Source organism: Onychostoma macrolepis, chromosome 23, assembly GCF_012432095.1.
Source record: "Onychostoma macrolepis isolate SWU-2019 chromosome 23, ASM1243209v1, whole genome shotgun sequence".
Classification (NCBI taxonomy): Eukaryota; Metazoa; Chordata; class Actinopteri; order Cypriniformes; family Cyprinidae; genus Onychostoma; species Onychostoma macrolepis.
The window spans coordinates 18,378,417-18,401,890 of NC_081177.1; the positions used below are offsets into that span (position 1 = coordinate 18,378,417).

The 23,474-nt window shown below is 36.3% G+C and overlaps 4 protein-coding genes and 5 non-coding genes across 10 annotated transcripts; 2 read left to right on the forward strand and 7 right to left on the reverse strand.

Annotated features, from left to right (window-relative positions):
• Positions 1-3,865: 3,865 nt before the first annotated feature.
• Positions 3,866-7,539, reverse strand: si:dkey-109j17.5 (zinc finger BED domain-containing protein 4). 2 transcript variants are annotated; one of them, XM_058764414.1, is made up of 3 exons: positions 7,232-7,539; positions 7,023-7,155; positions 3,866-6,648 (listed from the first exon to the last, which is right to left on the reverse strand). In XM_058764414.1, exon 3 carries the CDS (start codon positions 6,631-6,633, stop codon positions 4,891-4,893), a length of 1,743 nt encoding a protein of 580 aa, XP_058620397.1. In that variant the 5' UTR covers positions 6,634-6,648; positions 7,023-7,155; positions 7,232-7,539; the 3' UTR covers positions 3,866-4,890. The 2 variants fall into 2 exon arrangements, with proteins under 2 accessions (XP_058620397.1, XP_058620395.1); XM_058764412.1 differs by having other exon boundaries at positions 7,023-7,539.
• Positions 7,540-8,492: 953 nt separating this feature from the next.
• On the reverse strand, positions 8,493-9,971 carry ccdc115 (coiled-coil domain containing 115). The gene is made up of 5 exons (XM_058764416.1): positions 9,713-9,971; positions 9,475-9,578; positions 9,288-9,391; positions 8,969-9,145; positions 8,493-8,775 (listed from the first exon to the last, which is right to left on the reverse strand). Exons 1-5 carry the CDS (start codon positions 9,818-9,820, stop codon positions 8,663-8,665), a joined length of 606 nt encoding a protein of 201 aa, XP_058620399.1. The 5' UTR covers positions 9,821-9,971; the 3' UTR covers positions 8,493-8,662.
• Positions 9,972-10,284: 313 nt separating this feature from the next.
• trnae-uuc (transfer RNA glutamic acid (anticodon UUC)) lies at positions 10,285-10,356 on the reverse strand. The gene has a single exon. It is a non-coding gene; the product is annotated as a tRNA-Glu (tRNA).
• Positions 10,357-10,731: 375 nt separating this feature from the next.
• trnah-gug (transfer RNA histidin (anticodon GUG)) lies at positions 10,732-10,803 on the forward strand. The gene has a single exon. It is a non-coding gene; the product is annotated as a tRNA-His (tRNA).
• A 254-nt stretch (positions 10,804-11,057) lies between these two features.
• Positions 11,058-12,898, forward strand: ebp (EBP cholestenol delta-isomerase). The gene is made up of 5 exons (XM_058764415.1): positions 11,058-11,272; positions 11,424-11,730; positions 11,852-11,888; positions 11,977-12,107; positions 12,245-12,898. Exons 2-5 carry the CDS (start codon positions 11,424-11,426, stop codon positions 12,466-12,468), a joined length of 699 nt encoding a protein of 232 aa, XP_058620398.1. The 5' UTR covers positions 11,058-11,272; the 3' UTR covers positions 12,469-12,898.
• Positions 12,899-14,046: 1,148 nt separating this feature from the next.
• On the reverse strand, positions 14,047-14,119 carry trnaf-gaa (transfer RNA phenylalanine (anticodon GAA)). Its single transcript has one exon. It is a non-coding gene; the product is annotated as a tRNA-Phe (tRNA).
• Positions 14,120-16,122: 2,003 nt separating this feature from the next.
• Positions 16,123-16,196, reverse strand: trnan-guu (transfer RNA asparagine (anticodon GUU)). The gene has a single exon. It is a non-coding gene; the product is annotated as a tRNA-Asn (tRNA).
• Positions 16,197-17,191: 995 nt separating this feature from the next.
• trnan-guu (transfer RNA asparagine (anticodon GUU)) lies at positions 17,192-17,265 on the reverse strand. The gene has a single exon. It is a non-coding gene; the product is annotated as a tRNA-Asn (tRNA).
• A 2,035-nt stretch (positions 17,266-19,300) lies between these two features.
• fkbpl (FKBP prolyl isomerase like) lies at positions 19,301-23,355 on the reverse strand. Its single transcript, XM_058763961.1, has 3 exons — positions 23,221-23,355; positions 22,624-23,024; positions 19,301-20,451 (listed from the first exon to the last, which is right to left on the reverse strand). The coding sequence occupies exons 2-3, from the start codon at positions 23,002-23,004 to the stop codon at positions 19,702-19,704; spliced, it is 1,131 nt and encodes a 376-aa protein (XP_058619944.1). The 5' UTR covers positions 23,005-23,024; positions 23,221-23,355; the 3' UTR covers positions 19,301-19,701.
• Positions 23,356-23,474: the final 119 nt, after the last annotated feature.

A 23,474-nucleotide genomic window follows, 5' to 3' on the forward strand; every position in this document is an offset into this window, starting at 1 on the left:
CCTGTGTTCACCAAACCCATCTTGAGTGTTTGCTGCTAAAAGCTCATTTTTAGTTTCATCTGACCATAGAAGCCAGTCCCATTTGAAGTTCCAGTCGTGTCTGATAACTGAATATGCTGGAGTTTGTTTTTGGATGAGCGAGGAGAATTTTTCTTGAAACCCTCCCAAACAACATGTGGTGATGTAGGTGCTGTTTGACAATTTTTTTAAGGTTTTCTGACCCTGAGACTCAACTATTTTCTGCAATTCTCCAGCTGTGGTCCTTGGAGAGTCTTTAGCCACTCAAACTCTCCTCCTCACCGTGCATTAGGACGATATAGACACATGTCCTCTTCCAGGCAGTTTCGTAGCATTTTATATTTATTGGAAATTCTTAATTATTGCCCTGATGGTGGAAATGGGAAACCCTTTTCTTAAAGCCACTTCACTAATTTGTGAAGCTCAATTATCTTTTGCTGCACATCAGAAATATATTCTTTGGTTTTTCTCATTGTGATGGATGATTAAGGGAATTTGGGTTTTGTTTTCCCTACTATTTATATTTCTGTGAAACAAGAAGCCATGGCTGGATAATTTCATGTTCATAATCATCCTGGAGTGCTCAAAATTGTGAATATGAATGGGAATATACTTCAGAGATATTTTACGTAATATAATTTCTAGGGGTACTCATAATTGTGTCCAACATGTATTTGAGAAAAACATTTATTTCATAATGATATTTCCCCCCATTTTAAATTCTTTTTATCAAATGAATGGTTAGACTTTTGTGAATTTTTTTAATAAAAAATCAAAAGGATTAACAATACAGATTAATTTTTACAGCCTTCTTTGATCATATTTATCAAGGGTTATATGTATATATATAATTTAACATTTATTCTAAAGCAATAGTAAGAGTAGTAGCACTCCCATATCTCTGACAATATCTGTCTCAAAATGTAACTCTTATATTGTCTCAAAATGTAACTGTTGAAACTGTATTATCTATCTATCTACAGTGTGTGCAGAATTATTAGGTAAGTTGATATTCTGGTCATATTTTTTTTCCAAGAACATTTTACCAATTCCAAACCACATCAATCTTAATAACTACTATTGATTTTGTATTTAATCATTTATAAGTGATATATAATTGTCCATGAAGGCTGATAGTCAGAAACTTCTTATTTCAGGTGTGCAGAATTATTAGGCAGGTTTTCCTTTACAGATAAAATGAGCCAAAAAAGAGATTGAACTGAAGAATAAAAGTTAAAAAAATTATTAAATGCCCATGAGAAGGATGCAATACTAATGCAATAATAGAATTAGCAAAGTTAAGGCATGACCATTGGGCAGCGAAATGCTCATTGGGTCAGAAAAAAACAGGTGGAGAGGAAAAGACACGTTAACTGCAAAATAATTAAGAATTAAGGTGAAGAATTAAGTGAGAAACCATCAGGAACCATTTAGTCTCCAGCACCATCATTTTCCAGAACTGCAACCTTCCTGGAGTCTCCAGAATTACAAGGTGTCAGGTTCTGGAGACTAAATGGTTCCTGTTGGTTTCTCACCTAATTCTTGACATTAATTCCTAATTCTTTTGCAGTTAACGTGTCTTTTCTTCTCCACCTGTTTTTTCTGACCGTGCTGACCCAATGAGCATTTTGCTGCCCAGTGGTCATGCCTTAACTTTGCTAATTCTATTATTGGATTAGTATTGCATCCTTCTCATGGGCATTTAATAATTGTTTTACTTTTATTCTTGAGTTCAATCTCATTTTTGGCTCATTTTATCTGTAAAAGAAAACCTGCCTAATAATTCTGCACACCTGAAATAAGGAGTTTTTAACTTTCAGCCTTCATGGGCAATTATATATCACTTAAATGATTAAATACAAAATTGATAGTAGTTACTAAGATTGATGTGGTTTGGAATTGGTAAAATGTTCTTGGAAAAAAAAATATGACCAGAATATCAACTTGCCTAATAATTCTGCACACACTGTATCTCTTTATAAAAATTTGGAAGTATGTCCAACTTTACCTGCATATACAGTATTCTTGAGTAGGGTGACATAGGCCCTACTCATATAATATCTCATATATATCATATAATATCTCAACTGCATGCTTGATTGCTTGTATTAATAAAAAATGTAAATTATACATTATATTATCACTCAGCTCTATTCTGCTAAATCTGACTCTTAAGGCATAAAGATATTTAGATTGATATTTGCTTATGAACATTAACATTGTGGGGTTTTGTTTTTAATGGTAAATCTGCTTTGAAACAATGTTTATTGTGAAAAACACTATACAAATACATCTGACCTGACCTGTTGAGGCTACAATGAATATATTGACATTAAAAAGCTGGTACACGACTATGGTTTTATATTAGTCACATATAAGATATATTGCTATTAAGGGTGTATACCTATATAGAACACATCCTGATGATGATACATCAGTTATGAATAGTTTTTTAAATAGCTCGGTAAATAACTGGAGTCATGTATCTTCTGTTATAAATCCGGATGTACTCATTACGTAAAATACAATATGTCACCTTTGGTTATTAACTTTTTTTTTTTTGTATAAAAGCATAATTACTATTTAATTTCAGACTGATGACTGATGACTACCATTTTAATGAAGTGACTAGGGCCTGGGTTTTGGATTGTAGTACTTTCTTATTATCTTTTTAATTTTTATTTTCTTACCTTTTTTACTTCTTTTTTTATATGTGCACTGAAGACTGTAGTTGTTTTAATTACAGTGGCAACTGGATTGATTTAATGTGCAGAGCATGTATTTTAATGCTGCAGATGATTAGGGGAAAACAAAGGCTAATTTAATTGTTTTAAAGTCTCCCCTGAATTATTAGATGATGGAGTATTATTTATAAACTGTTAGAGTTGGAATGAGAAGCATGCGAGTAAAATGATTTTTATAACCTTGTGTTAATGTTCAGTTTTTAATTGCTGGTTAATTTATTAAGTTAGTCAATATCAATGTCAGCATGTATTTTGTTTTACCCATTGAAGCAGCATAAATTAGATTTTGGATTTTATAAGCTATATGTGTTATGCATAATAGCAAATAAAGCTATTAAATGAATTAAAATGTTTCAACTTATTGTGGACAAATTTAATGGCTTGAAATATGCTATATTCATAGTTTAACTGGGATAAGAACTAGATCGCAGTTATTTAAAATGTACATTGTGTTCAATCACACCCCTTGCCAATAATAAATGTTATTTTCATAGCAAATTAAAACGGACCAATTTACCACACAACACACCTACACATCACATCCACAGCAACTGACTGTCAGACATCCTTTGTTGGCATAGAAATTGCAATTGTGAGCAGGACTGCAATTTCTTTTGAGGTTTGGCAAGAAGGGAGCGTGACAATGAGGAAATTAAATTGCAATCAGAGCCACTGCTATTGCCGTTTCAATATTCCCGGGCCATTCCTGCATGCATGTTGAAAATGAAATGTCAAATGGACTTTGCTTTTCCATTTAAAATTGGGCAGACGTTGCAAATTACGTGTGCACAAATAGAAAATGCAATTGCAAGTACAATGTTACCCAGAATATGATACTTTAGCCCCACTGAGACTGAGTGGGACACTGAAATCAGGATTCACATCCAACATACACACACTCACGAATGTTCATTATATCTGCACTGCAGCAGTGCTGCACCGTTTTTTTATACATAAATCTATTTGAAATTGAGTTTATTGATTGAATGTCCTTCTGCTATTTTCTCCGCCACATGATCGGAATACAAGCACGCATAAACTCTGTTAAGATGCACGAGTGCGTTTTAGTTATAACTGTAAATGCACACACTGACATCAGTGATTGTGCTATAAAGACCTTGAAATTGCTTGACCTTTGGCATATTATTGTTTGACCCAGAAGTTATGACAGGACAAATACGTCAGGTTTGGTAACAAACACTTTTACTGAAATGAAAAAGTCTTTTTCACAACAAAAGGTGCTTAATGCACAACAACTCTTCTTAATATCCCACAGGCTTGATTGCTCTCCTTTCAGCCCTGCAAGCTAGGAGAGACTGCAGTCCACCATCAGCGTTCTCTGATTCCCCATAGGCCTGAAATGTAATTATTTTCAATTACAGAACCTGCCTGCAGCGTTCTACCCTGTGGGTTTTGTACACAATGAACCCACACAAAAAGCCTGTCAGCCACACTGTAACTTTATTTGACCAAATCTTTCCTTAGAATGTAAAGCTAACTATTATACACCAAATATTTAATAACAGTGTTTAATTTAGCTGGAAATGTATTATTCTTTTTCTTAAAGGTGTTCTAAGAAAGCATTTGGCTGCAAGAATAGTGTGTTTTCTGGGGTTCTACGTCATGCTGATAGTGAAGGAGAATTACTATGTAAATACTTAACAATTAATCAAGGATAAGTACAGTGTGCACTGCACTTGTATGGCCCTGTTGGGGTTTTGGGTGGTGAAAGTGAGTTGACAGAACATAATGTTTTATAAAAGTCTTCAATAAAGGCAACCAGCATCTGATAATGAGACATAATAGGTTAACATTTTATAATAACTTTCATTTCCATTTTCATTCAATTGCATTCAATTTAAAATAGTTAGGAGATAGAGAGATAGATAGATAGATGACAGTTATTATAAATTGTTACCCATAATAGTTACTTAATTTATCTAATTTAGGCCTAGCCTTTTGTACCTAACTAAAAAATGAATATTTGCTGACAACAGTATTTTGTTTACTTTGGGGTAAATGTACAGTTTTTATATATAGATATATATCAGGCACAATCCCCATTTTGCATTTGAGGTGTTTGGTTTGATATCAGTACAAAGAAAATCATGTAAAGCTCTCTTTGCCGTTAGGACCAAAGTATCCTATAGTTAGCCTTCAAGTAAATCAGAGTGTCCAAGTTTTTTGGCAGAAGTCGGCATTGCTCTGGTCTGAGCGTCTTGCTAACCAGGTTAAATATCTGGTCCACTGATGTGGTTGTTGCTGGCACAGTAAAAACTTTTTTGGCTACTTGTGAGAGTAGGGGGAAATCGATGGACTTGCGTTTCCAGTATTGTAGTGGATCCTCATCTGTGGGTTCTTCGTGGAGATATGTGGACAGCTCCTGCTCCACAGTCTTGGCCTGGGCGGTTGGCCTCTGCTTAATGAAAGAGAAGAGCTTGCAGCGTTTGGACGGTGATGGCTGGGCCTCTGAGTGATGTTCTAGTGGACTCAGAGGCCGAGTATGCTTTCCAACCTCTTCCAGCAGCACCTGTTTGTGCCAGTCGCTGTCACTGCTCCAGGACAGCTTGAACTGTGGGTCCAGGGTGGTGGCTGTCACATAAAGAGGGTCCTCAAGAATGCCTGCCAGTCTGCGGTCCAGAGCTTGAGACAATCCCATCACGATCCCAGAGCACTGGTGAGTTACGACCTCAGCCAGGTGCTTGCGCAGACCTAGCACACAGGGCAGGGCTAGGCTGATGGACACGTGCTTGTCTCCCTGGACCATGTCTGAGGCCTCCTCAAAAGGCTCCAACACCTCAACCAGCTCCCGTAGCTCTGCTTTTTCTAAGTTACCGAGGACTAGGTCATTTCTATCCACAATGTCTTCAAGAAAATCCATTGACTCTACCATTTGCCGCAATATTTTTAACTGAGCGTTCCACTTGTCTGTGGATGAGGGTCTTTGCCAATTTGTTGAAGTGCTGGAGCCGAAGACTTGGACAAGTTTTTCAGGAGCCACTGTAGCAATTATGTAGTTATACAGGTGGGCTCCTTTGTTCAGAGGAACTGATATTTGAGGGGAAGCACAAACTCCTTCCTTAACACACTGAGCTAGTAATCGAGCAAAGCAGTCTATCCTACTTCGACCAAGACACTGATCTAAAGACTTGTTGTTCTCATTGCTACTAATGGCTTCTTTGGCTTCCCCTGCACTGGACTCTTCATCGCTGCCATCTTCCTCATCTTCTTCACCATTTCCAAGGAGATTGAACCCAGGAAGACGAAAAGTCGATCTGTTTTCACAGGGCGACAAGTCTGCAACGACTCTGAACACTTTGCCAGACATGCCATGGGACTCTGAGACCTCATCAAACTCACTGAGCATTTGCTGAGTGTTGCTGTGGTCTGGAAGAGGTAAGCATGCCAAAAGAGCGGATCTGATGTGCCAGTCTGCGTTAATGAAATGGCAAGTCACTCCAAGAAACCCAGCACCACTGTTATTACCCACAGAGCTGCTTCTCCACAGGTCAAGGGTCACACTGCAAGACTCGGCTCCTTTTAAAGCCTGTTTGGCAGCTAGTTGCACTTGGGAGACGTAGGCTGGCAGGAGCTGCTGTTGTATATAATGGCATGGTACCGGTATGTAACGGGGCTCCAGGAGCTGAAGAAGCTCACGAAAACCCTCATATTCCACTATCTGTGCCGGCTGCAGGTCTCGGATGATCATCTTGGCGATGGCTTCTGAAATTAGGGATTGGCGAGGGTCACTGTAGTCAAACTTGTTCATTCCAGCACCACTTTGAGAGATCACTCGACCACTTGGAGGGCCAGTACACATCTGCATTGCCTCCCTTTTCACATCTTTCTTCCTCACAAACTCATCATACATGGCCTGATGTTTGCGCTGTGAATGTGACAATTATATTCAGGTAAATTACATATAGAACCCAATACATATAATCATGTAAACATATATCTTAACACACACAAAGAGCAGAATATTAAAGGTTCTTGCACTTTCTGACTATTGAACTTTGATATTTCCAGTCATTTGTGTATCATAAACCGACTTTAAAGAAATTGCACGAACACAGCATGTTGTATTAATTATTTTTTAAATTAATTTCTGTAACTATTGACCAGGAAATTACGATTTCAATCAGTCTTTAAATTTCCATGACCCTGAATTGATGCAACCCCATGCATTGATGGTTAAACCTCTCACATTTTTCATGTTATTAGATACAAAACACTGTTACATAAAAAATTAACCCTTACCTTTAAATGTGTAACAAAGTTAGAAGTAACTGTCCGTTTAGCCTGAATCCTTGTGCCACAAGCTTTGCAGTTTGATTCAATTTTGCCATTTTCTCCCTCACAGACGATATTGAAGTAATCCAGAATGGAGACCCTAGATTTTGACGCCATCAGTGATCTTCAAATCTTCCACGATATGAGCAACAATACAGTAAGAGTAACACACTTACAGACGAGAACAATGCGATATCCTCTTTTGTTTTTTATCAAATATTAGTCTAGCTTTTGGGATTCAATTTTAATAGCCTCGTCTCAGTGTAGAGAAAACAGGATAGTACTCTGACCGAGATACCGTGTTCACCTGGTCTGACACTGATCGCATCGTCCTGTCATTGTGAAAACATCTCGGTTACACGTCTCAGTAAAAGCATAAAAACAGACGTCCGTCAAATCTGTGTGAGCGCGCAAACGATGTAATGCCCGGTGTCAGATCCGACCGTAAACATCGCTATCCGCTAGCAGCTCTTTTCCGATGAACACCAGGAAGTAGACGGCGAATGGGGAATATGTTTATTTATTTATTTATTTACCATTCCGCCTCTATTTGAATGTTTTGATTTTATTCGTGAGGCGCTTACAACTTGATCGAAGGCTAATTAAGTAACCACAGCAAAGAACGGGATGTGTGTATTTCTCGTTTTGGACGTTAATTTAATGCGGTGATTAAATGTTATTTTATAGCTCAAACAGACAAGAAGAGTCGAGGGCGCGCCTGATACTTACTGCTCGTGCACGTTTACCACTAGTATTTTTGAGATTTCAGCAGGATTTTTTGACGTCAAGAAAAGTTAGGTAGATATAGGTTGACAAAAATTATATTTAACATGATTAAGTAAGTATTGCTTGGATTCAAGAAACCATCTTCTTCCAGGTAAGCCTATGTAGCTCGGCATTGTTTAATCTAACACATACCTAATGAACTTGCCATCTTTCACAAATTGTTCCATTTAAATTGGAAAAAGAACATGCATTTGGCTATGCATTTTAATAATCTGGCCGATATGATTTAGCCACTTAGAAACGGATAGAACAATGCTTTTTATAGCCGCTTTATTTACTGATATAGATTTCAATGAAATTCAGATTGTTCACAGCTTCACAGCAGAATATGAATGTTATATGAACTCCTTTGTTGAGTTTCCATAATTCTTTAATTCATAAAATATTTTTCCAGTCTATCACTGTGAAGCTGCTTTGACACAATCTGTATTGTAAAAAGCACTATACAAATAAAGGCGACTTGACACATCAAATGTCTGATAATGATTGCAGGGGTATTTACATTTAAAAAGGACAAAATTATATTCAACCACAGAGCAGGTTCTCACAAACTACTGTACTGAAAATGAATCGAATTTATGTTGTAGTACTTTTATACATTTAAGATTATCCTAAATTCAACTGCATTACTGTTCAAAAAAAGATAATACAGTTAGTCAACAATATTTTTATTAGGGAAACAACATTGTTCATATAATAAGAGTGTTTTCAGTGATCTCTTGACATGTCACAAACATTTGATATTATTCAACACAGTAAAATTTAGTTTATACAAAATTTCAATAAATAAAGATTATACATGAAAGTGAATAAGGTCACAGTTATTCCTTTTTTCTTTCTGGTTGAGTCTTCTCCTTCATCTGTGCCTGCAACTCTTTTCTTGTAGCAAGTATTGTACTTTGTAGAGATGCAATTTCTGCTGAGAGAGTGATGACTGGGGGAAAGAAAATGTGTTTTAAAAAAATGATTAATTGTTCAAAAAAATAAAAAATAATAATAATAAAAAATAAAAATCGATGATGCTGAAATACTCCAAATATAGTCCACACAGCAAATCACATCGGTATACTAGAGAAGGGGTGAAATTAAATATAGCACAAGCAAACAATTTATATAAAAGGGCTCACCCTCTTTAAAAGAAGACTGAGCTTGTTTCAGATTTTGTGGTACAAGGATTCCAAACCACTTCAAAGGATCCCTGTGCTCTGGTGTGGATGATTCTGCCTTTGTTTTTACTTGAGGGTCTGTCTCCTGTTCCTCCTCTTTAACCCCCTTTTGTTTGGTATTTATTCGCTTTCTAAGACCTGAAATTTTTAATAATGTTGTCATGAACAAAATCATACAATTACAGTTTAGGCCCCTACATATATATTAGATAAGCAACACTGTGGAAAGACGCCTAACAAAATCAAAACACAATATTAAATGTCAGTAAATCAGACATACCTGTTTCTTTCGCTCCAATGTCTTCTATCGTGTTGTTTTTCAGTTCTTCTGTTTCATTCTCTTTTCTCTCACATTTGAACTCAGCTGTTCCACCTTCCAACACACTGTTATTAAGGCAAGCACACGGATCTATGTAAATGACCTAGTCTTATGCAAACGTTATTTAATTGCATGTGTTGATACGGACCTGGTTTCAACATAAACAAGCGGCTCCATCTCGCTAGCGTACTGCAGAGCAGAGACTTGCTTATTTCCCATTGAATAACGAGCTTTGGCAATTGAAAACCATCCCTGTGTTAAAAGAATTAATGGAATTAAGAATACAAATGATAATGGTCCGTATCCAATACGTAATGTTGAACAAGCTGGATTCCATTCCCAAAATAAATATGTGCTCAGTCTAATCAAAAAATTGCACGTTTTACCTCCTCTATTAGGGAATTAAGCCTTTGTCGTTTCTCCTCCAGAGCCTCGAGCTGGTCCATGAAAAGCAGCAACTGCTCGTCCAAACGAAGCTGTTGATCAACACGCATACCTGTCGTTTTATCTGGCTAAACAGAACTGAACAATAATAAACAGCAGAAATGAAAAGAGATGTGTTCCTGTTGAACGCTATCAGAATGATTTTGGAGAACCTTTACCGGTCACGTGACATGAAATCACATGACACCAGTTAGCTCTGTTACGTAGAGAGTGCGTAGTTTAGTATGAATTCTGTGAATACTTTATATTTTACATGATTTGTGTTACATGCTTTTTAAGCACTATGTGTTAAAAATAACGTTAAAAATGTTTTTAACCAAAAATATGAGTTGAAGAGTTGTGTAATAAATATTCACCCTGTGTCTTTTGTGTGTATTCTTAACTCGCTTGCATATGCTTTATTTGTGGCTTTTTGAAGTATCACTCGAATTCGTAAAAAAAAATCGCGTTACTTATATTGTGCATACATAATTCATATCATTACAAAATTCACGGCTAAAATGAAAAAATTTACTTCCCATACCGGGAGTCGAACCCGGGCCGCCTGGGTGAAAACCAGGAATCCTAACCGCTAGACCATATGGGAGATATATGTTACAACAAAAGCTAACCCTTTTAACCTAGCATATGTACATAAACTTGTAAACAAAATAATTCAAACTTCATATAGCGTCCGTCATTCGTGTTAGTTCTTTAAATATCGTATCCAGCACTGCTAATGTCAATTATTAAATTATTAAAGATCAATGGTAGAGGTTCACTTTATTTTCAATAATGGCCGCCATAAAGATGCAAACATGCTGCGTTGCGTATGATTGTAAATCATCTAGTACTTAAGTGATTCGCATGCTAGGAAAAGTAGTATGCTCATGTGTCAAAACAATAAAATTGAGAAAAAATTGAACATGTACAAGTATTAAAGCCCAATTCCACCAGCAGCTACCACCACCTCCGGTAGCTCGCCGTGATCGTATAGTGGTTAGTACTCTGCGTTGTGGCCGCAGCAACCCCGGTTCGAATCCGGGTCACGGCAGGGTTGAGTCCCTATCACGGCTTAGGAGTGTGCTTTTTTTGTTTTAGCTTGGAAACTTCAGTTTATTTTATGCATTAGTCTATTTGCAAACGCTAAACCCGATTTACGAGAGAAAACGTATTAATCTACGAAATGTGTAATGCTTTCACCAGCGTGTACACACTTCGCAATCAAATATGACGACATGCATGTTCCGAGGAGATCATCCAACTGCAAGCCGAGTACATTTCACGATGGGTTGTTCTTCCCACAAACTCTATTGGTGATTGGGCAGCGTGAACCACGTGGGCTTATGGTAGGCTGTGACTCGGTGGCGCGATGTTTCTGCAATTTGATAATGTAGTTTCAAAGAGCAGGTTTTAGCACTTCATTGCCGCGCTCTCCACCTCCAAGAAGACAGTTATATGCAACATAAAGAGTAACACGGGAAATAATCACATTTTTAGGACATTTCACAGCTCATCACAGAGTAAGTACAGACGTATAAAGTCATTCCCATGATGTAGTGTTATCTAGTGCGAGATAAAAGACCTGTAACTTCAGATTAGGAGTTTTTCTAATGCTACTATTTATAAATTTTGTCTCATAATCATGTTTTTACCTTTCATCCATGCTTACAGATGTTGAAGGAAGCAGACACTATAAAACATCCCTATTGGCCACGCAACCTGTCCATTCCCAACTATGTGGCTAATGACCGTTCAATGTCAGAGATTCTCATATTCCTGTTCTCTGTGTCCGGGATACTGCTGCTCGCCACCTGGTCACTGACTGGCCGTAAGGTGTCTGGAGGAAGCCTGAGTGGAGGGAGGAGGTTAGCTCTGTGCTGGTTCACTGTGTGTGGCTTTATCCATGGGGTCATTGAGGGATGGTTCTCTTTATACTACACCATCATTCCTGAAGACCAGAGTTTCCTTTCTCAGCTGTGTGAGTGAGGCTCAAAGTCTATTTGACTCTGATCATCATTAGGATGTTTTAAAATAATAGTTTGAAAATATTCTGTTAATGTCCCATGAATACCAAAAAATGCTTATGTTTTCCTCCACAGGGAAAGAATATTCCAAAGGAGACAGCAGATATGCAATGTAAGTTATACACATGCATGTGTTTATGCATTAAAAAAAAGAGTCTATGCATTGTATCTAACCTCCTTTTATGGAATCTTTTCTCCAGAGCGGATAATTTCACTGTTAGCATGGAGACAGTGACCGCATGCCTGTGGGGTCCCTTCAGCATATGGATTGTTGTGGCCTTCCTGTATAATCATTCTTACAGATTTGTCCTGCAACTCATTGTGTCTCTAGGTAAGATGCATTTTTTATGTATTGTACAGTATATGCAATTATAAAAATTATTTATTCCACATTAAATCTTTTTAATTAGAGAAACACAGTGTATGTTATAAGGCACAATTAAATAAAACATCCACCATTACTTACAGGTCAGCTGTATGGAGCAGTCCTCTACTTCTTCACTGAGCACAGAGATGGATATATTCACAGCGAATATGGTCACCCCATCTATTTCTGGTTCTACTTTGTGTTTATGAATGTTTTGTGGATTGTCATTCCTTTCATTCTTATAGCGGACGCATGGTGTCAGCTATCTGCCTGTCAATCCATGTTTGATAAAGCAGCACTTAAAGGAAAGTCTAAAAGAAGCTAGACCAGTAGGAAATAGAAGGGATGTGAAAAAATACTTGGGAATATATACAATATGTGGGGATAATATATTTTGAATGTAATTTTATAAGAATACAGTGTCATTCCTGGAAGAAAATGGAAAATGCCATAAGTGTAATGTGTCATATTGATTACAGAAATGAAAATGTTGATTAAATGCTCACAATAATGCTCCAACAGGGCCGCTTCATATTTACCTGTGTTTTTATGACACTGTTGCACTATATCGGTTCTCTCTGCTCAGGTGCCTTTCTTACTGTTATGTTGTATGCTGTTATCAAATGATTATATCTGAGATTTTATTAAATGTTCCACCCCTTATATTACTGTCACCTGGCTGTTTTATCACATTTCAAAACACACACACAATGAGACAAATTGAGCCTAATCTGTTCTTTATAAGGCTATGTATATTTTTCTAATCCTGTCTTTCCTGGTTAAATAAAGTTTTTTTTTGTTTGTTTGTTTTTTTATAATTTGATGGCTCCATTCTCTTTGGGGTTAAATATTGGAAAATATTTTATTTTACTACATACCCATTAGCGAATACACAGAAATGACCATTCGGTAAGCCCCTCCCCTCAAACGCAGACTAGCCAATGGCAGTCGAGTATCAGTTGCGCAGGGAGCAGAACTCGGACATCTTTAGGTTTCAGCGCCATAGAGAAACATTGGAAGATCCGAAGCTCGCATCGGTTTTATGGGGTTTATGCTTCAAAAATGGAAAAACGATGTGCCTGGGGTACTTGATTCACTGATTCCAGGTATCAATATCATTTATTTTATTACATTTCCTGAATCCAAACAAAACAGAGCAAAATGTCCCAAAATATTCACCCCAATACAAATGAAGACAAAAACATTCATTTTCTGGTTGTCATACACTCATTAAATTACAATTTTCATCTGCTCAAGCAGAACGTTAATGTTATCTTTAGCAAGGTATCTCTGGCTAAAACTAGCTAACGTTAAAGTTAGTGAGTCCATGCTAATGTACAAACCTGAATAGCGGACTGTTCTCACGTCTTGTACAGTGTAGGTCAAAACGAAGGTCTACATTTCAGTGCCTCTCCATATTAAACTGGTTAAATTAATTTAATTGTAGCCTGCGATACATGAACAGTGTTGATCCGCGATCGTGATGACCGTAATATGAGACTTCTCCCGCTTGCATTGTGATCTGTAAACCCTCCTTCAAGTTACCCACTGTATTTATTTTTAAATATTTTATGAATCCCTCCATGGAATATTTAATTTAATTCCCATTTGGTGGCCTTCTGTGTCCAAAATTGTGCAAAAACATCGTGGGACACTTTTCACACTGTAGCTGTCATTGTAAGACAGTGAGCAACTCCGTTTGTTTGTCAGAGGGAGCAACAGTAACTAAGGGGGGGCGGGGCTTACTGACAGGTCAATTGCTTTGTGTGGTGGTGATCATTTTGTCTTTGTGTTTAGCATTTAAAAACAAAAAATTATATGATAATAATAATAAAATAATACAAATAATTTTAATGTTAAGTATAGAAGTATAAAACTTATTCACGACAATGATGAGTCAAAATGCCGAAACCCGGGATCGAACCAGGGACCTTTAGATCTTCAGTCTAACGCTCTCCCAACTGAGCTATTTCGGCCATGAAGACCCCCCTCTGGTTTGAAACCATAATTTTTTATCAGTGACCACCAATTGACAACAATATCATTACAAAATCGACACTTCATCTTCATTCTCAAAAGAAGATGTATACTTTTAATTGTGAATTAGATAAACATGAATATGTCCTACTACACCTTTAAGACAACTTTAGCTTTACAATGTCATACTCTTGGGGGCGGGATCTTGTGGAGATCCGTTTAAAAATGGCTTAGTTTATAGACAAAGGTTTAGGTTTTTACAGTACATCTTCTCAATACTTACCACTTCTTTGTGGGGAGCTGCGTTGTGCCAACATCAACAAGTAGGACATTCACTCCACATCCACATGGGCTTTGTACTTCCATACAGACATGATCTAAACACAAACAAATATTCATGCTATTTTATCCTCATAATCTCATTCTTTTTAGCAGCCAGTGGGTTCTGAACACTTGAAAAACTGGTCAACTGTAGATCTTAACTTATGTTGTGAATTCTGTTTTCTGTAACTATTCATGTATTAATAGGAGCAGACAAGCGCTCCCCAGTGATTTAGGGGAATAATTTATCCACCTACTAACCATGCCATCTTAGTACAGTAAACAATATATCTTTTCACTAAATTCAAGATCATCATGTTGATTTAAACAATGACATTTTTTTTTAACACAAAACGAATCCGCAATGGTCTATTGCTGAGTTTTACAGCAATTATTCTCATATTATAGTAACATGTCACATTACACTTCTGTATTATTTTCAAAAGCGGTCAGTCTGTCGCCATTTGGGCCCTATTTTGTTTGGTAAACTTAGGTTACCATAAGCAAAGAGCAATTTCCCAATAGTGAACTTCTATCGCCCTCTGCAGGAAAAGCAAGGGACAAACTTATATGTTACAGTTTTACTCTGAGTTTAACACAAGGGGTCGCTCTTTCATAATGTTTAAAGCAGCCCTCAAAAATTAGCTAAATTGAATAACAGTTTCTATCGTAAAGGTTCATTTTGTCACCATATTTCATGCTCAAGATTAAAAAAAAAAAATCTACTAGACAAGATACATGATATTACAGATTGTTGCACCAAGTATTAGTCTATTTCAAGTGAAGCTTTTTCTGCAGTCCATACACAGGGCAGCAGAGATGGTGTATTTTTGTAGGCCAAAAAACAGAAATGGGTTCCATTGTCTTGAATGGTTAACACAAACTCAAGATATTTTCACACCACACTGTTCACACCACAACAGTAATGTATAATATTATATGTCCGTATACAAGTATCCCTTGTGATTTTTTTAAGCTTTATTGGACTACAACGGGTAAACTTATCAACTACTTTCACAGCCTCGTTGTGTTTACAATTGTGCTATTGCAAATTAACTGAAACTTTAATGAAAAATGTTTTTAATTAACGACTAAAAGAGTTGTCAGAAGCTTAGTGGTCCTGATGTTAAAGTCATACAACCGTGGTGTAGCTTGTTATAGCCTACTGTATCTTCTGTATTTTGGCTTCAAAGTACATATAAAGTTGTTTATTTGTAATGATTATTATAATGACCAAAATGTGTAAGAATCATACTTTTTTTTTTTAAGTCACAGAGCCTGCAATAATCCAAAAACCAATGGATAAATCCTATTGGGTTTTTGGTCAAGGGAACCAGAGTGATCATATCCTCCGGGCTGATGGTAAAAACATCATGTTATCACTGCAATGCTCTATTTGATATCTGTTATTAAGAATAAAAATTTAAAAGCTTAGAAGTGTCAAACTGAAAATCTTTCAAACAAACTCAGTTTTAAAGGTGCAAACTTGAGCGACATGTTGAAAAAAAGCTAGTACCAACTGCAGACCTTTCAGTTTGTACTCAAATGGGTGACATTTAATTGCATACTTCATTAGGTTGCTACTTTAGCAGTGTCTATATAACAGTCAAAATAATTACTCAAAAATTAATAAAAAATAAAAAAAAAAAAATTATATATCTGTAAATAAATAAAAGCTTTCCGTCCCTGGGTGGGCTCGAACCACCAACCTTTCGGTTAACAGCCGAACGCGCTAACCGATTGCGCCACAGAGACCTCGTGGTTACAACCACTGGAATGTTTCCTTAAGAAACATGTTTTCTGTCTAAAAGTCTAAATTATATACATATCACACATTATGCAGATCTTGCCAGAAAGGCCATTTTTGAGGTTTACCAAGAGGTATCGCCTGTCCACAGACCTTCATGGGACCGCTGTCAATATGGAACACTGGAAATCGTGAATTCCTTCAAAATCAATTATTGGGCAATATTAAATGGCTTAGTGCATGTTTTCATATTTTTTGTACTTCTTAAAGAGGTCTTGTTGCTTTATTTAACAGCAAGTGACAGTTTAGTCATATCAACGCCCTACCAAAAAAAAAAAAAAAAAAAAAGAGAAAGTCTTAAACTATTACAATTTTCAAAAAAAAAAATTTTTATTAAGGACAAAACATTAAATATTTAATTACATTAAAAAATGCCCATATTAATCTAATAAATAGCAGTAGTTGTAGTTCCTCTGAGCTTGACACTAGATGTCGCTCTTTAATAATAAATGCTGAGTAAAGTCACTCCACTGTGGTGTGCAACTTTTTTAACATATATTCCTAACCAAATATTTTGATGCATATTTTTACTGCATATCTTGCCTGTCAGGCCTATTGCATGTTGCATGACCGCCTATCTGCCCAACATACATGCGATCGATACATAATTGTGCATTACCGCACACTGTGTACTGCAGATAGTGGAAATCTTTATTAGGCTTTGCGTTCAATATTTTTTAATCATAAGTCTTTGAGGTTAAATGTGCTCAAGTATAAACTGAAATCAATATTCCTTTCAGAATAACAGAAGATATGCTTTTAGAAAGTGGCTAAGACTATTAACCGCAGACCTTTGTGATTGAATTCATTAAATGTGTACAGACGTCGCTAGTGAATCACCATATGGTGCAACAGCAATGTCTGAATAAGTGTTGTGAATAAATGTTGCTGTGTTAATGCAAGATTAATTAGTCAAAATAAAAGCATCAAAACAAAAGCTTTCCGTCCCTGGGTGGGCTCGAACCACCAACCTTTCGGTTAACAGCCGAACGCGCTAACCGATTGCGCCACAGAGACCCGTGTCTCCAGCTTGAATGATTCCTCAATAAGTACCACCATTTATCACCCAGGAAAATCATTTCTAAAATTGTGAATTACATACCTTGTATCCATACATACCACTTCTTCTAGCAAGAGTCTGGCAGGCCTATATAGGTAGTTCTCTAATGGGGATTACCTGTAAACAACCATAATGAAAATGTTTTTATTTTCCATTTAAAAAAAAAACATGGCTCCTCATATCCACAGCGAGTACTGGGTTGTATGTACTTTCCAAGCACACCATTTTAAGATTTCTTGCCAAACATTGGGAAATTCAAATAATTTCACAGAACCTAAATGTTCATTTGAGCAAATCATTCAATTCATCATTAAAGAGTTGTTAACATCACGTCTCCGCGTGGCATGTCGCCTGTATTGTTTAGAGAAGTAGTGCTAAAAACTAAACTTTTGTTTATCAGCGTTGTAGATATTATTTATAGAAACATTGTACATAACGACTGGATTTGCAATGTATTGACTGATTTACATTTATTTAATGTAAACGCGTCGTTCAAGTTTGTTTGAGCAATAGAGTAATTAGAGATACGAATAAGCTACATTTTTGTATGTATTGTTATATTGATGGTTTTACACATTCATTTTAGTAATATCTGTTAACACAACTAATTAGGCAGATGATACACGAGGCAAATTTTTGAGCAATGTTGTGTGGGCACTTTCCCATTGAGAATGGGTAACAAATTTCTATCTGGATACTTTAGATCGGTCGTGGTACTTTAGATGCGTCTCACCTGGTTGTCTGTTGACGGCAATATTGCCCAAAGTTGCCCGGCAACATTGCTCAGAAATTTGCCCCGTCACCGTGTATCATATCATCAGATCCAGTTACCGAAACAAACTCGTTGGCTCCACCAGCGGGGTCAGTGCGGAGGTAAAATTTGGTTTGTCTAAAAAGGCGGTGGCGGTGTTCCGTCGATTTTTGCTAACCCTGTCAGATTTTGCTAACGCCTATTAAAATAGTAGGTTTGTACAATTCGACAACGAAAAAAATGCTACGTGTCAAATTATGATTTATTAATGTCTACACCTACCCCAACCCTAAACCTACCCATACAGTAATATGGAAAACCTGTTTGGAAACGGTCATTATTTTGCAGCTTCCTTTAGCCATTTTCCTTTTGGGCAGTGGCGAACAAATAACAAAATTATGCATTAAAAGTATGAGCAAACAGGACATAGCGAATGTATTCCTGTATTTTGTTTAATGCTATTTGCACTTATTAAAACATTTTACATACCATCCTCAGGACATGAAGAACGTTTTCTTGGCACCATGTAACGTTAACGTTATCGGTATTGGTTCACAGTCCGTGCTGGGCCGCCATTACAAAATGTTATTGTCCGTGCTGGCCGCAATTACAATCGAGTATCAATAGACCACATTAATAACAATGTTCACTGATATGATCTATTATGACTTGATACATTGTATACTGCGGTATTTTAGTCATAAAACCATTAATTGTGAAGCAGTTGTCTCTCACGCGTTAGTTCTCGTCACACAACTCACCGCCGCAACAACATCAAGAAATATTTCTGTAAAATCGATTGGTTTACTTAGTTATGATACAAGAATCTACTTACCTCACTAATTAGCTCCTGCTTTGTAAAGTTTGCAAATGTAAATGTGTAGTTATTGTCTGTAGCTGCTCACCTAAAGCTTTCTAATGCAAAGGTAGCGAGGAGGCGTCGTCTGATTGGCTGCCTCTGCCTGGAAGATGTGATGTGATTGGCTACAAAATTAACTCATTAAAAACGTTAGCGATAGATATAGATTTTTCAGCTGTTTATAGTATGATTTAAATATTTTCTGTAATAGCAAAACAAAAAATAAGATATGATAATATGTTTTGCAATTCCCTGAAATATGATATAATTTTAGTTTGAAATGGGTAATGCTATGCCTTCTGTTTAATTGTTCATATTGTGTTAAGTATTCATCAATAAAAACAGAAGAAAAAAAACTATTTTTATAAATAACATTGTTTATTGTCACTTGATGCAAGAATGCAGTATACTTGGCTTTTGATCATTTTCTACAGCAGTTATAAATCTGGAATGAAAACATGTTTTAGAACAAAACCTCAAAGCAGTATATTCTTATTATACAAAAATAAACAAAACTTTAGTACATTCAGTAAATGTCCTAAGCAGTCTTATGACTTTGCACAACTTTCAAGTTTATGTAGGTTTAAACATTGACAAATTACAACATTGAACATTTAAGATAGTATATATACTACCCATACGGTAAACATACTTCAAGTTTTAAACATTGAAGTTAAGCTACAAGGAAAGACCAAAAACAACTTCTGGGCACTTTACTGTTGTTATCATTTTTATACATATGCACATGTTCTGCTTTTGTTATTCCCAATTTTCAGTTATTTTCTAGTTAAACATCTTGCTCAGCCTTTGACCGAGTTTACTGTCTAAGTCCTTTAATCTGTTGTTCACTTGTTTCAGAGCAGTGCGAGCTGATGCAGAATCAGGTTGGAGTTCCAGAATCTTTCCAAAGGCCATGCGAGATTCCTCCAGTTCGCCCAGCTGCAGGCAAGCTTGCCCAAGTCGGTACCAGGCCTTAGTGCTGTTTGGGTTCAGCTCAGTGGCCTTGATACTGCTGTCTCTGGACTTACCAAGCTGGCCTAACTTAAGTTGGCATAAAGAAAGATTGCAGTGAATTTCTGCTTTTACAGTTTTGTACTCTTCTTCAGTTGGAATGCAGACATCAGCACCTTCTGCCTGCTCATTTTCTTTATCAAAGCATGGTGTCAAAGCTGCATCATCATCGTCCTCTCCATCCACACCTTCTTTAAATGCTTCGTCCATTGGCTTTCTTCTTGTCTTGCCATTTAAAGTTATTGCCAGCTTCACAGCTCTGCAGTAGCAGTCTGTCGCACCCCAGATATCTCCTGTCCCAAACCGCTGACCACCCCTTTGCTTGTGAGACAGCACCCAAGCCCATTTCTCTCCAGGTGTCATCTGCCAAGACTCCTGCCCAGGGGTTAAAGAGTGAAGCTGGAGTGTAAAGCAGTCAGAGTGCTGAGACGATCCCTGCTCTGTTGTATTTTCAGTCTGGGTACCATTAGCATCACTGCCTGCTGCTTTAGAGTTCTTTGCATTCCAGGCACTTATTGTAAACTGCAGAGAAAGTTTATAGATGAGATGTGATATCACATTTTCCCATGATATACATACAGTGCTGGTAAATTAGTAACAAAATGTAGTTCTTTACTGAATACAATTTATATGTTGAAGCTTGTAGTTAGTAACGTAATCTATTACATTTAAATAATATAATCAAGTCTACTGTTTGATTACTTTTTAAAAAATTTGATCTAACTTGTTTATTACATTGATTTGAGTAGGATAATCTTGAACTATATGGATATAAAAATACAAAGAGAAAGAAAATGTATTCCATTCTTTGTTATCTACAAAATTAAGTGCATTAAACATTATATTACGTCAGGGTTTCCTAAACTGGGTTTTGTGAAGGAGTGAAGCTAATAATTAATTAAATCTTAAAAATGTTAAATTGAAAGAAATAAAATCTTTAAAAAATTAAATAAAATCAATCAAATTAATTGAATGAAACATTAAATATTTTATTTGTTTATGCTGTGAGGTCTCTCCATTTTCTGTGTAATTATAGCTGCTTAACTAGTGTGTATGTGTGCAATTCTACAGAACTGGAAAACTTTCTTAATATATAGAGTCAAAGGTTTTTGGACAGTAAGAATTTTAATGTTTTTAAAGAAGTCTCTTCTGCTCACCAAGCCTGCATTTATTTGATCCAAAGTACAAAGTACAAAGCAAAAACAGTAACATTTTGAAATATTTTTACTATTTAAAAGAACTGTTTTCTACTTGAATATATTTTAAAATGTCATTTATTCCTGTGATTTCAAAGCTGAATTTTTAGCATCATTACTCCAGTCACATGATCCTTCAGAAATCATTCTAATATTCTGATTTGCTGCTCAAATTTTTTTATTATTATTATTCTTATGTTGAATACAGCGGAGTATAATTTTTTCAGGTTTCTTTGAACAGCAGAACAGCATTTATCTGAAATAGAAATGTTTTGTTACATTATAAATGTCTTTATCATCACTTTTGATCAATTTAAAGCATCCTTGCAAATTAAAACATTAACTTCTAATTTTCTATAATTTCTTTCCCCAAAAAATTATATTGACTTCAAGCTTTTAGAATATAAGCTTTTTTAGATAGAAACTGATCTTTGGATCTTTCTATTCATCAAAGAATCCTGAAAAAAATGTACTCAACTGTTGTAAATATCGATGATGATAATAATAATAATAATAATAATAATAATAAATGTTTCTTGAACTGCCAATCAGCATATTAGAATGATTTGTGACACTGAAGACTGTAGTAAGGATGCTCAAAATTTAGCTTTGATCACAGGAATAAATTACATTTTAAAATATATTCAAATAGAAAGCAGTTATTTTAAATATTACAAAATATTTTACTACTTTTGCTGTATTTTGGATCAAATAAATGCAGGCTTGGTGAGCAGAAGAGGATTCTTTAAAAAAAAAATTAAAAATCTTACTGTTCAAAAAATTGACAGGTAGCATAAGCAATAGGCTTTTTGCTTATATATATATATATATATATATATATATATATATATATATATAAAGAATTAGGGAGAATCAATGAATAACTGACTGCCATTGTGTGAATATTAAGTAATCATGTCATCAATAAAAATGTAACTAGTCTAATTATGAGTATTTTAAAACGTAATATAATTTAATTACACAGCATTACTTTTTGGAATTTGATTATGTAATCCAGACAAAATCAGTTACAACCCAGCACTGTATGCATAATATAGTTAATATATGTCAGCTTTCCTGTAAGTTACATTAGCATATACAGTGAAAAGTATATTACATTTTATGAGTAAGTAATTTCTCTGTAATGTTTTTAGAAAATAATATAATGATTCTGATTTAGGGTGAAAAAAAATATTAGATTTAACAATACAGTAAAATACTGTTTAAAATCATTTTTTTGTATGTAAAAAGTCTCAAGTCAGGGGTGTCCAAACCTGCTTCTGGAGGGCCAACGTCCTGGAAAGTTTAGCTTTAACTTCCCCCAACACACCTACCTGGAAATGTCTAATAAGCCAGGACTGTGGGAACCCAGTCGTTGAAACAGTAGCCTCGACTAGGTGTGTCAGGTGGGATTCAGCTAAACTCTGCAGGACAGTGACCCTCCAGGAGCAGGATTGGACACTCCTGGTTTAAGTCTATATTTTAGCTTTGCCCTCACCTCACACATCTCTCCAGCCCTCATCCCTTCCAGGCAGCCCTCTGTAATGTCACACTGCCCTTCGCCCATGCGCAACAAGAACCACTCATCCAGTGGAAGCTGCAGCACAGAGTCCTGCGAGCGGGGGTATGAGGTAGCTAGCTCGCTAGAATCAACGCTGGCTGTTGATTCCTGCTCTTCAGAAGCAGTATGTAGTGTGTTTCCATCCGTAACAGTACTTCGCTGCACCTTGACCTTACACAGGGAGCCCATCATCGGCGTGATGTCCCCTCGTTTTCTTTCTCCAAGCCACCTTCGGCGCACCTCCCACAGACCACCGGGAGACGCGGAGATCCACGACGACTCACCTGGAACCGGAGCAGGCACTTGGACTGTTGTCATGATGATGGGTTTTAAAAGACCTGAACATAACAACGAAAACAGTTCAATGCAGACTACACGGGTGGTGCCTGTCAAGGGACCTGTTAGCACTGTTAGTCTTCATTTTAAACCTAGAGCATCTATAGCTTAAGATTGCATGCGTTTTTAAAATAGAAAACATTTGCAATGACATCTCACAGTTTATTATATCACACATTAGTGAACTCATGTACCTACTTTAGTGCTCGTTGTCGCTGTCAGACTCTCTTCTTCTACAGCAAATATCTCACAATGAAGGTCTTCCATCGCCCTCTAAAGGTGCGGCATGTAAAGTTTACATTTGTACTCTGAGTTTAACTATTATGTCTCTCTTTTGTTCAATCCGAGGTGAGTTTGCTTTGATGCAGTTTCAGTATGCCCTGGTGCAATCATGACTAATTAACGCTATGCATACTCTAGAGTACAAAGAAAGATATAATATTACGCAAAGA

Bases quoted from the DNA above. Each gene is read 5' to 3' on its own strand.
- fkbpl (XM_058763961.1), bottom strand. From the start codon at position 23,004: ATGACAACAGTCCAAGTGCCTGCTCCGGTTCCAGGTGAGTCGTCGTGG. The intron at 20,452-22,623 runs GTGAGGGCAAAG...CTTTCTCTGCAG, and splicing joins GGGCTGGAGAGATGTGTGAG to TTTACAATAAGTGCCTGGAA.
- ebp (XM_058764415.1), top strand. From the start codon at position 11,424: ATGTTGAAGGAAGCAGACACTATAAAACATCCCTATTGGCCACGCAAC. The intron at 11,889-11,976 runs GTAAGTTATACA...TCTTTTCTCCAG, and splicing joins GGAGACAGCAGATATGCAAT to AGCGGATAATTTCACTGTTA. The intron at 12,108-12,244 runs GTAAGATGCATT...CATTACTTACAG, and splicing joins GCAACTCATTGTGTCTCTAG to GTCAGCTGTATGGAGCAGTC.
- ccdc115 (XM_058764416.1), bottom strand. From the start codon at position 9,820: ATGCGTGTTGATCAACAGCTTCGTTTGGACGAGCAGTTGCTGCTTTTC. The intron at 9,579-9,712 runs GTAAAACGTGCA...CTTTTAACACAG, and splicing joins TTAATTCCCTAATAGAGGAG to GGATGGTTTTCAATTGCCAA. The intron at 8,776-8,968 runs GTGAGCCCTTTT...TCTTTCCCCCAG, and splicing joins TCAGTCTTCTTTTAAAGAGG to TCATCACTCTCTCAGCAGAA.
- si:dkey-109j17.5 (XM_058764412.1), bottom strand. From the start codon at position 7,172: ATGGCGTCAAAATCTAGGGTCTCCATTCTGGATTACTTCAATATCGTC. The intron at 6,649-7,022 runs GTAAGGGTTAAT...TCACATTCACAG, and splicing joins ACTTTGTTACACATTTAAAG to CGCAAACATCAGGCCATGTA.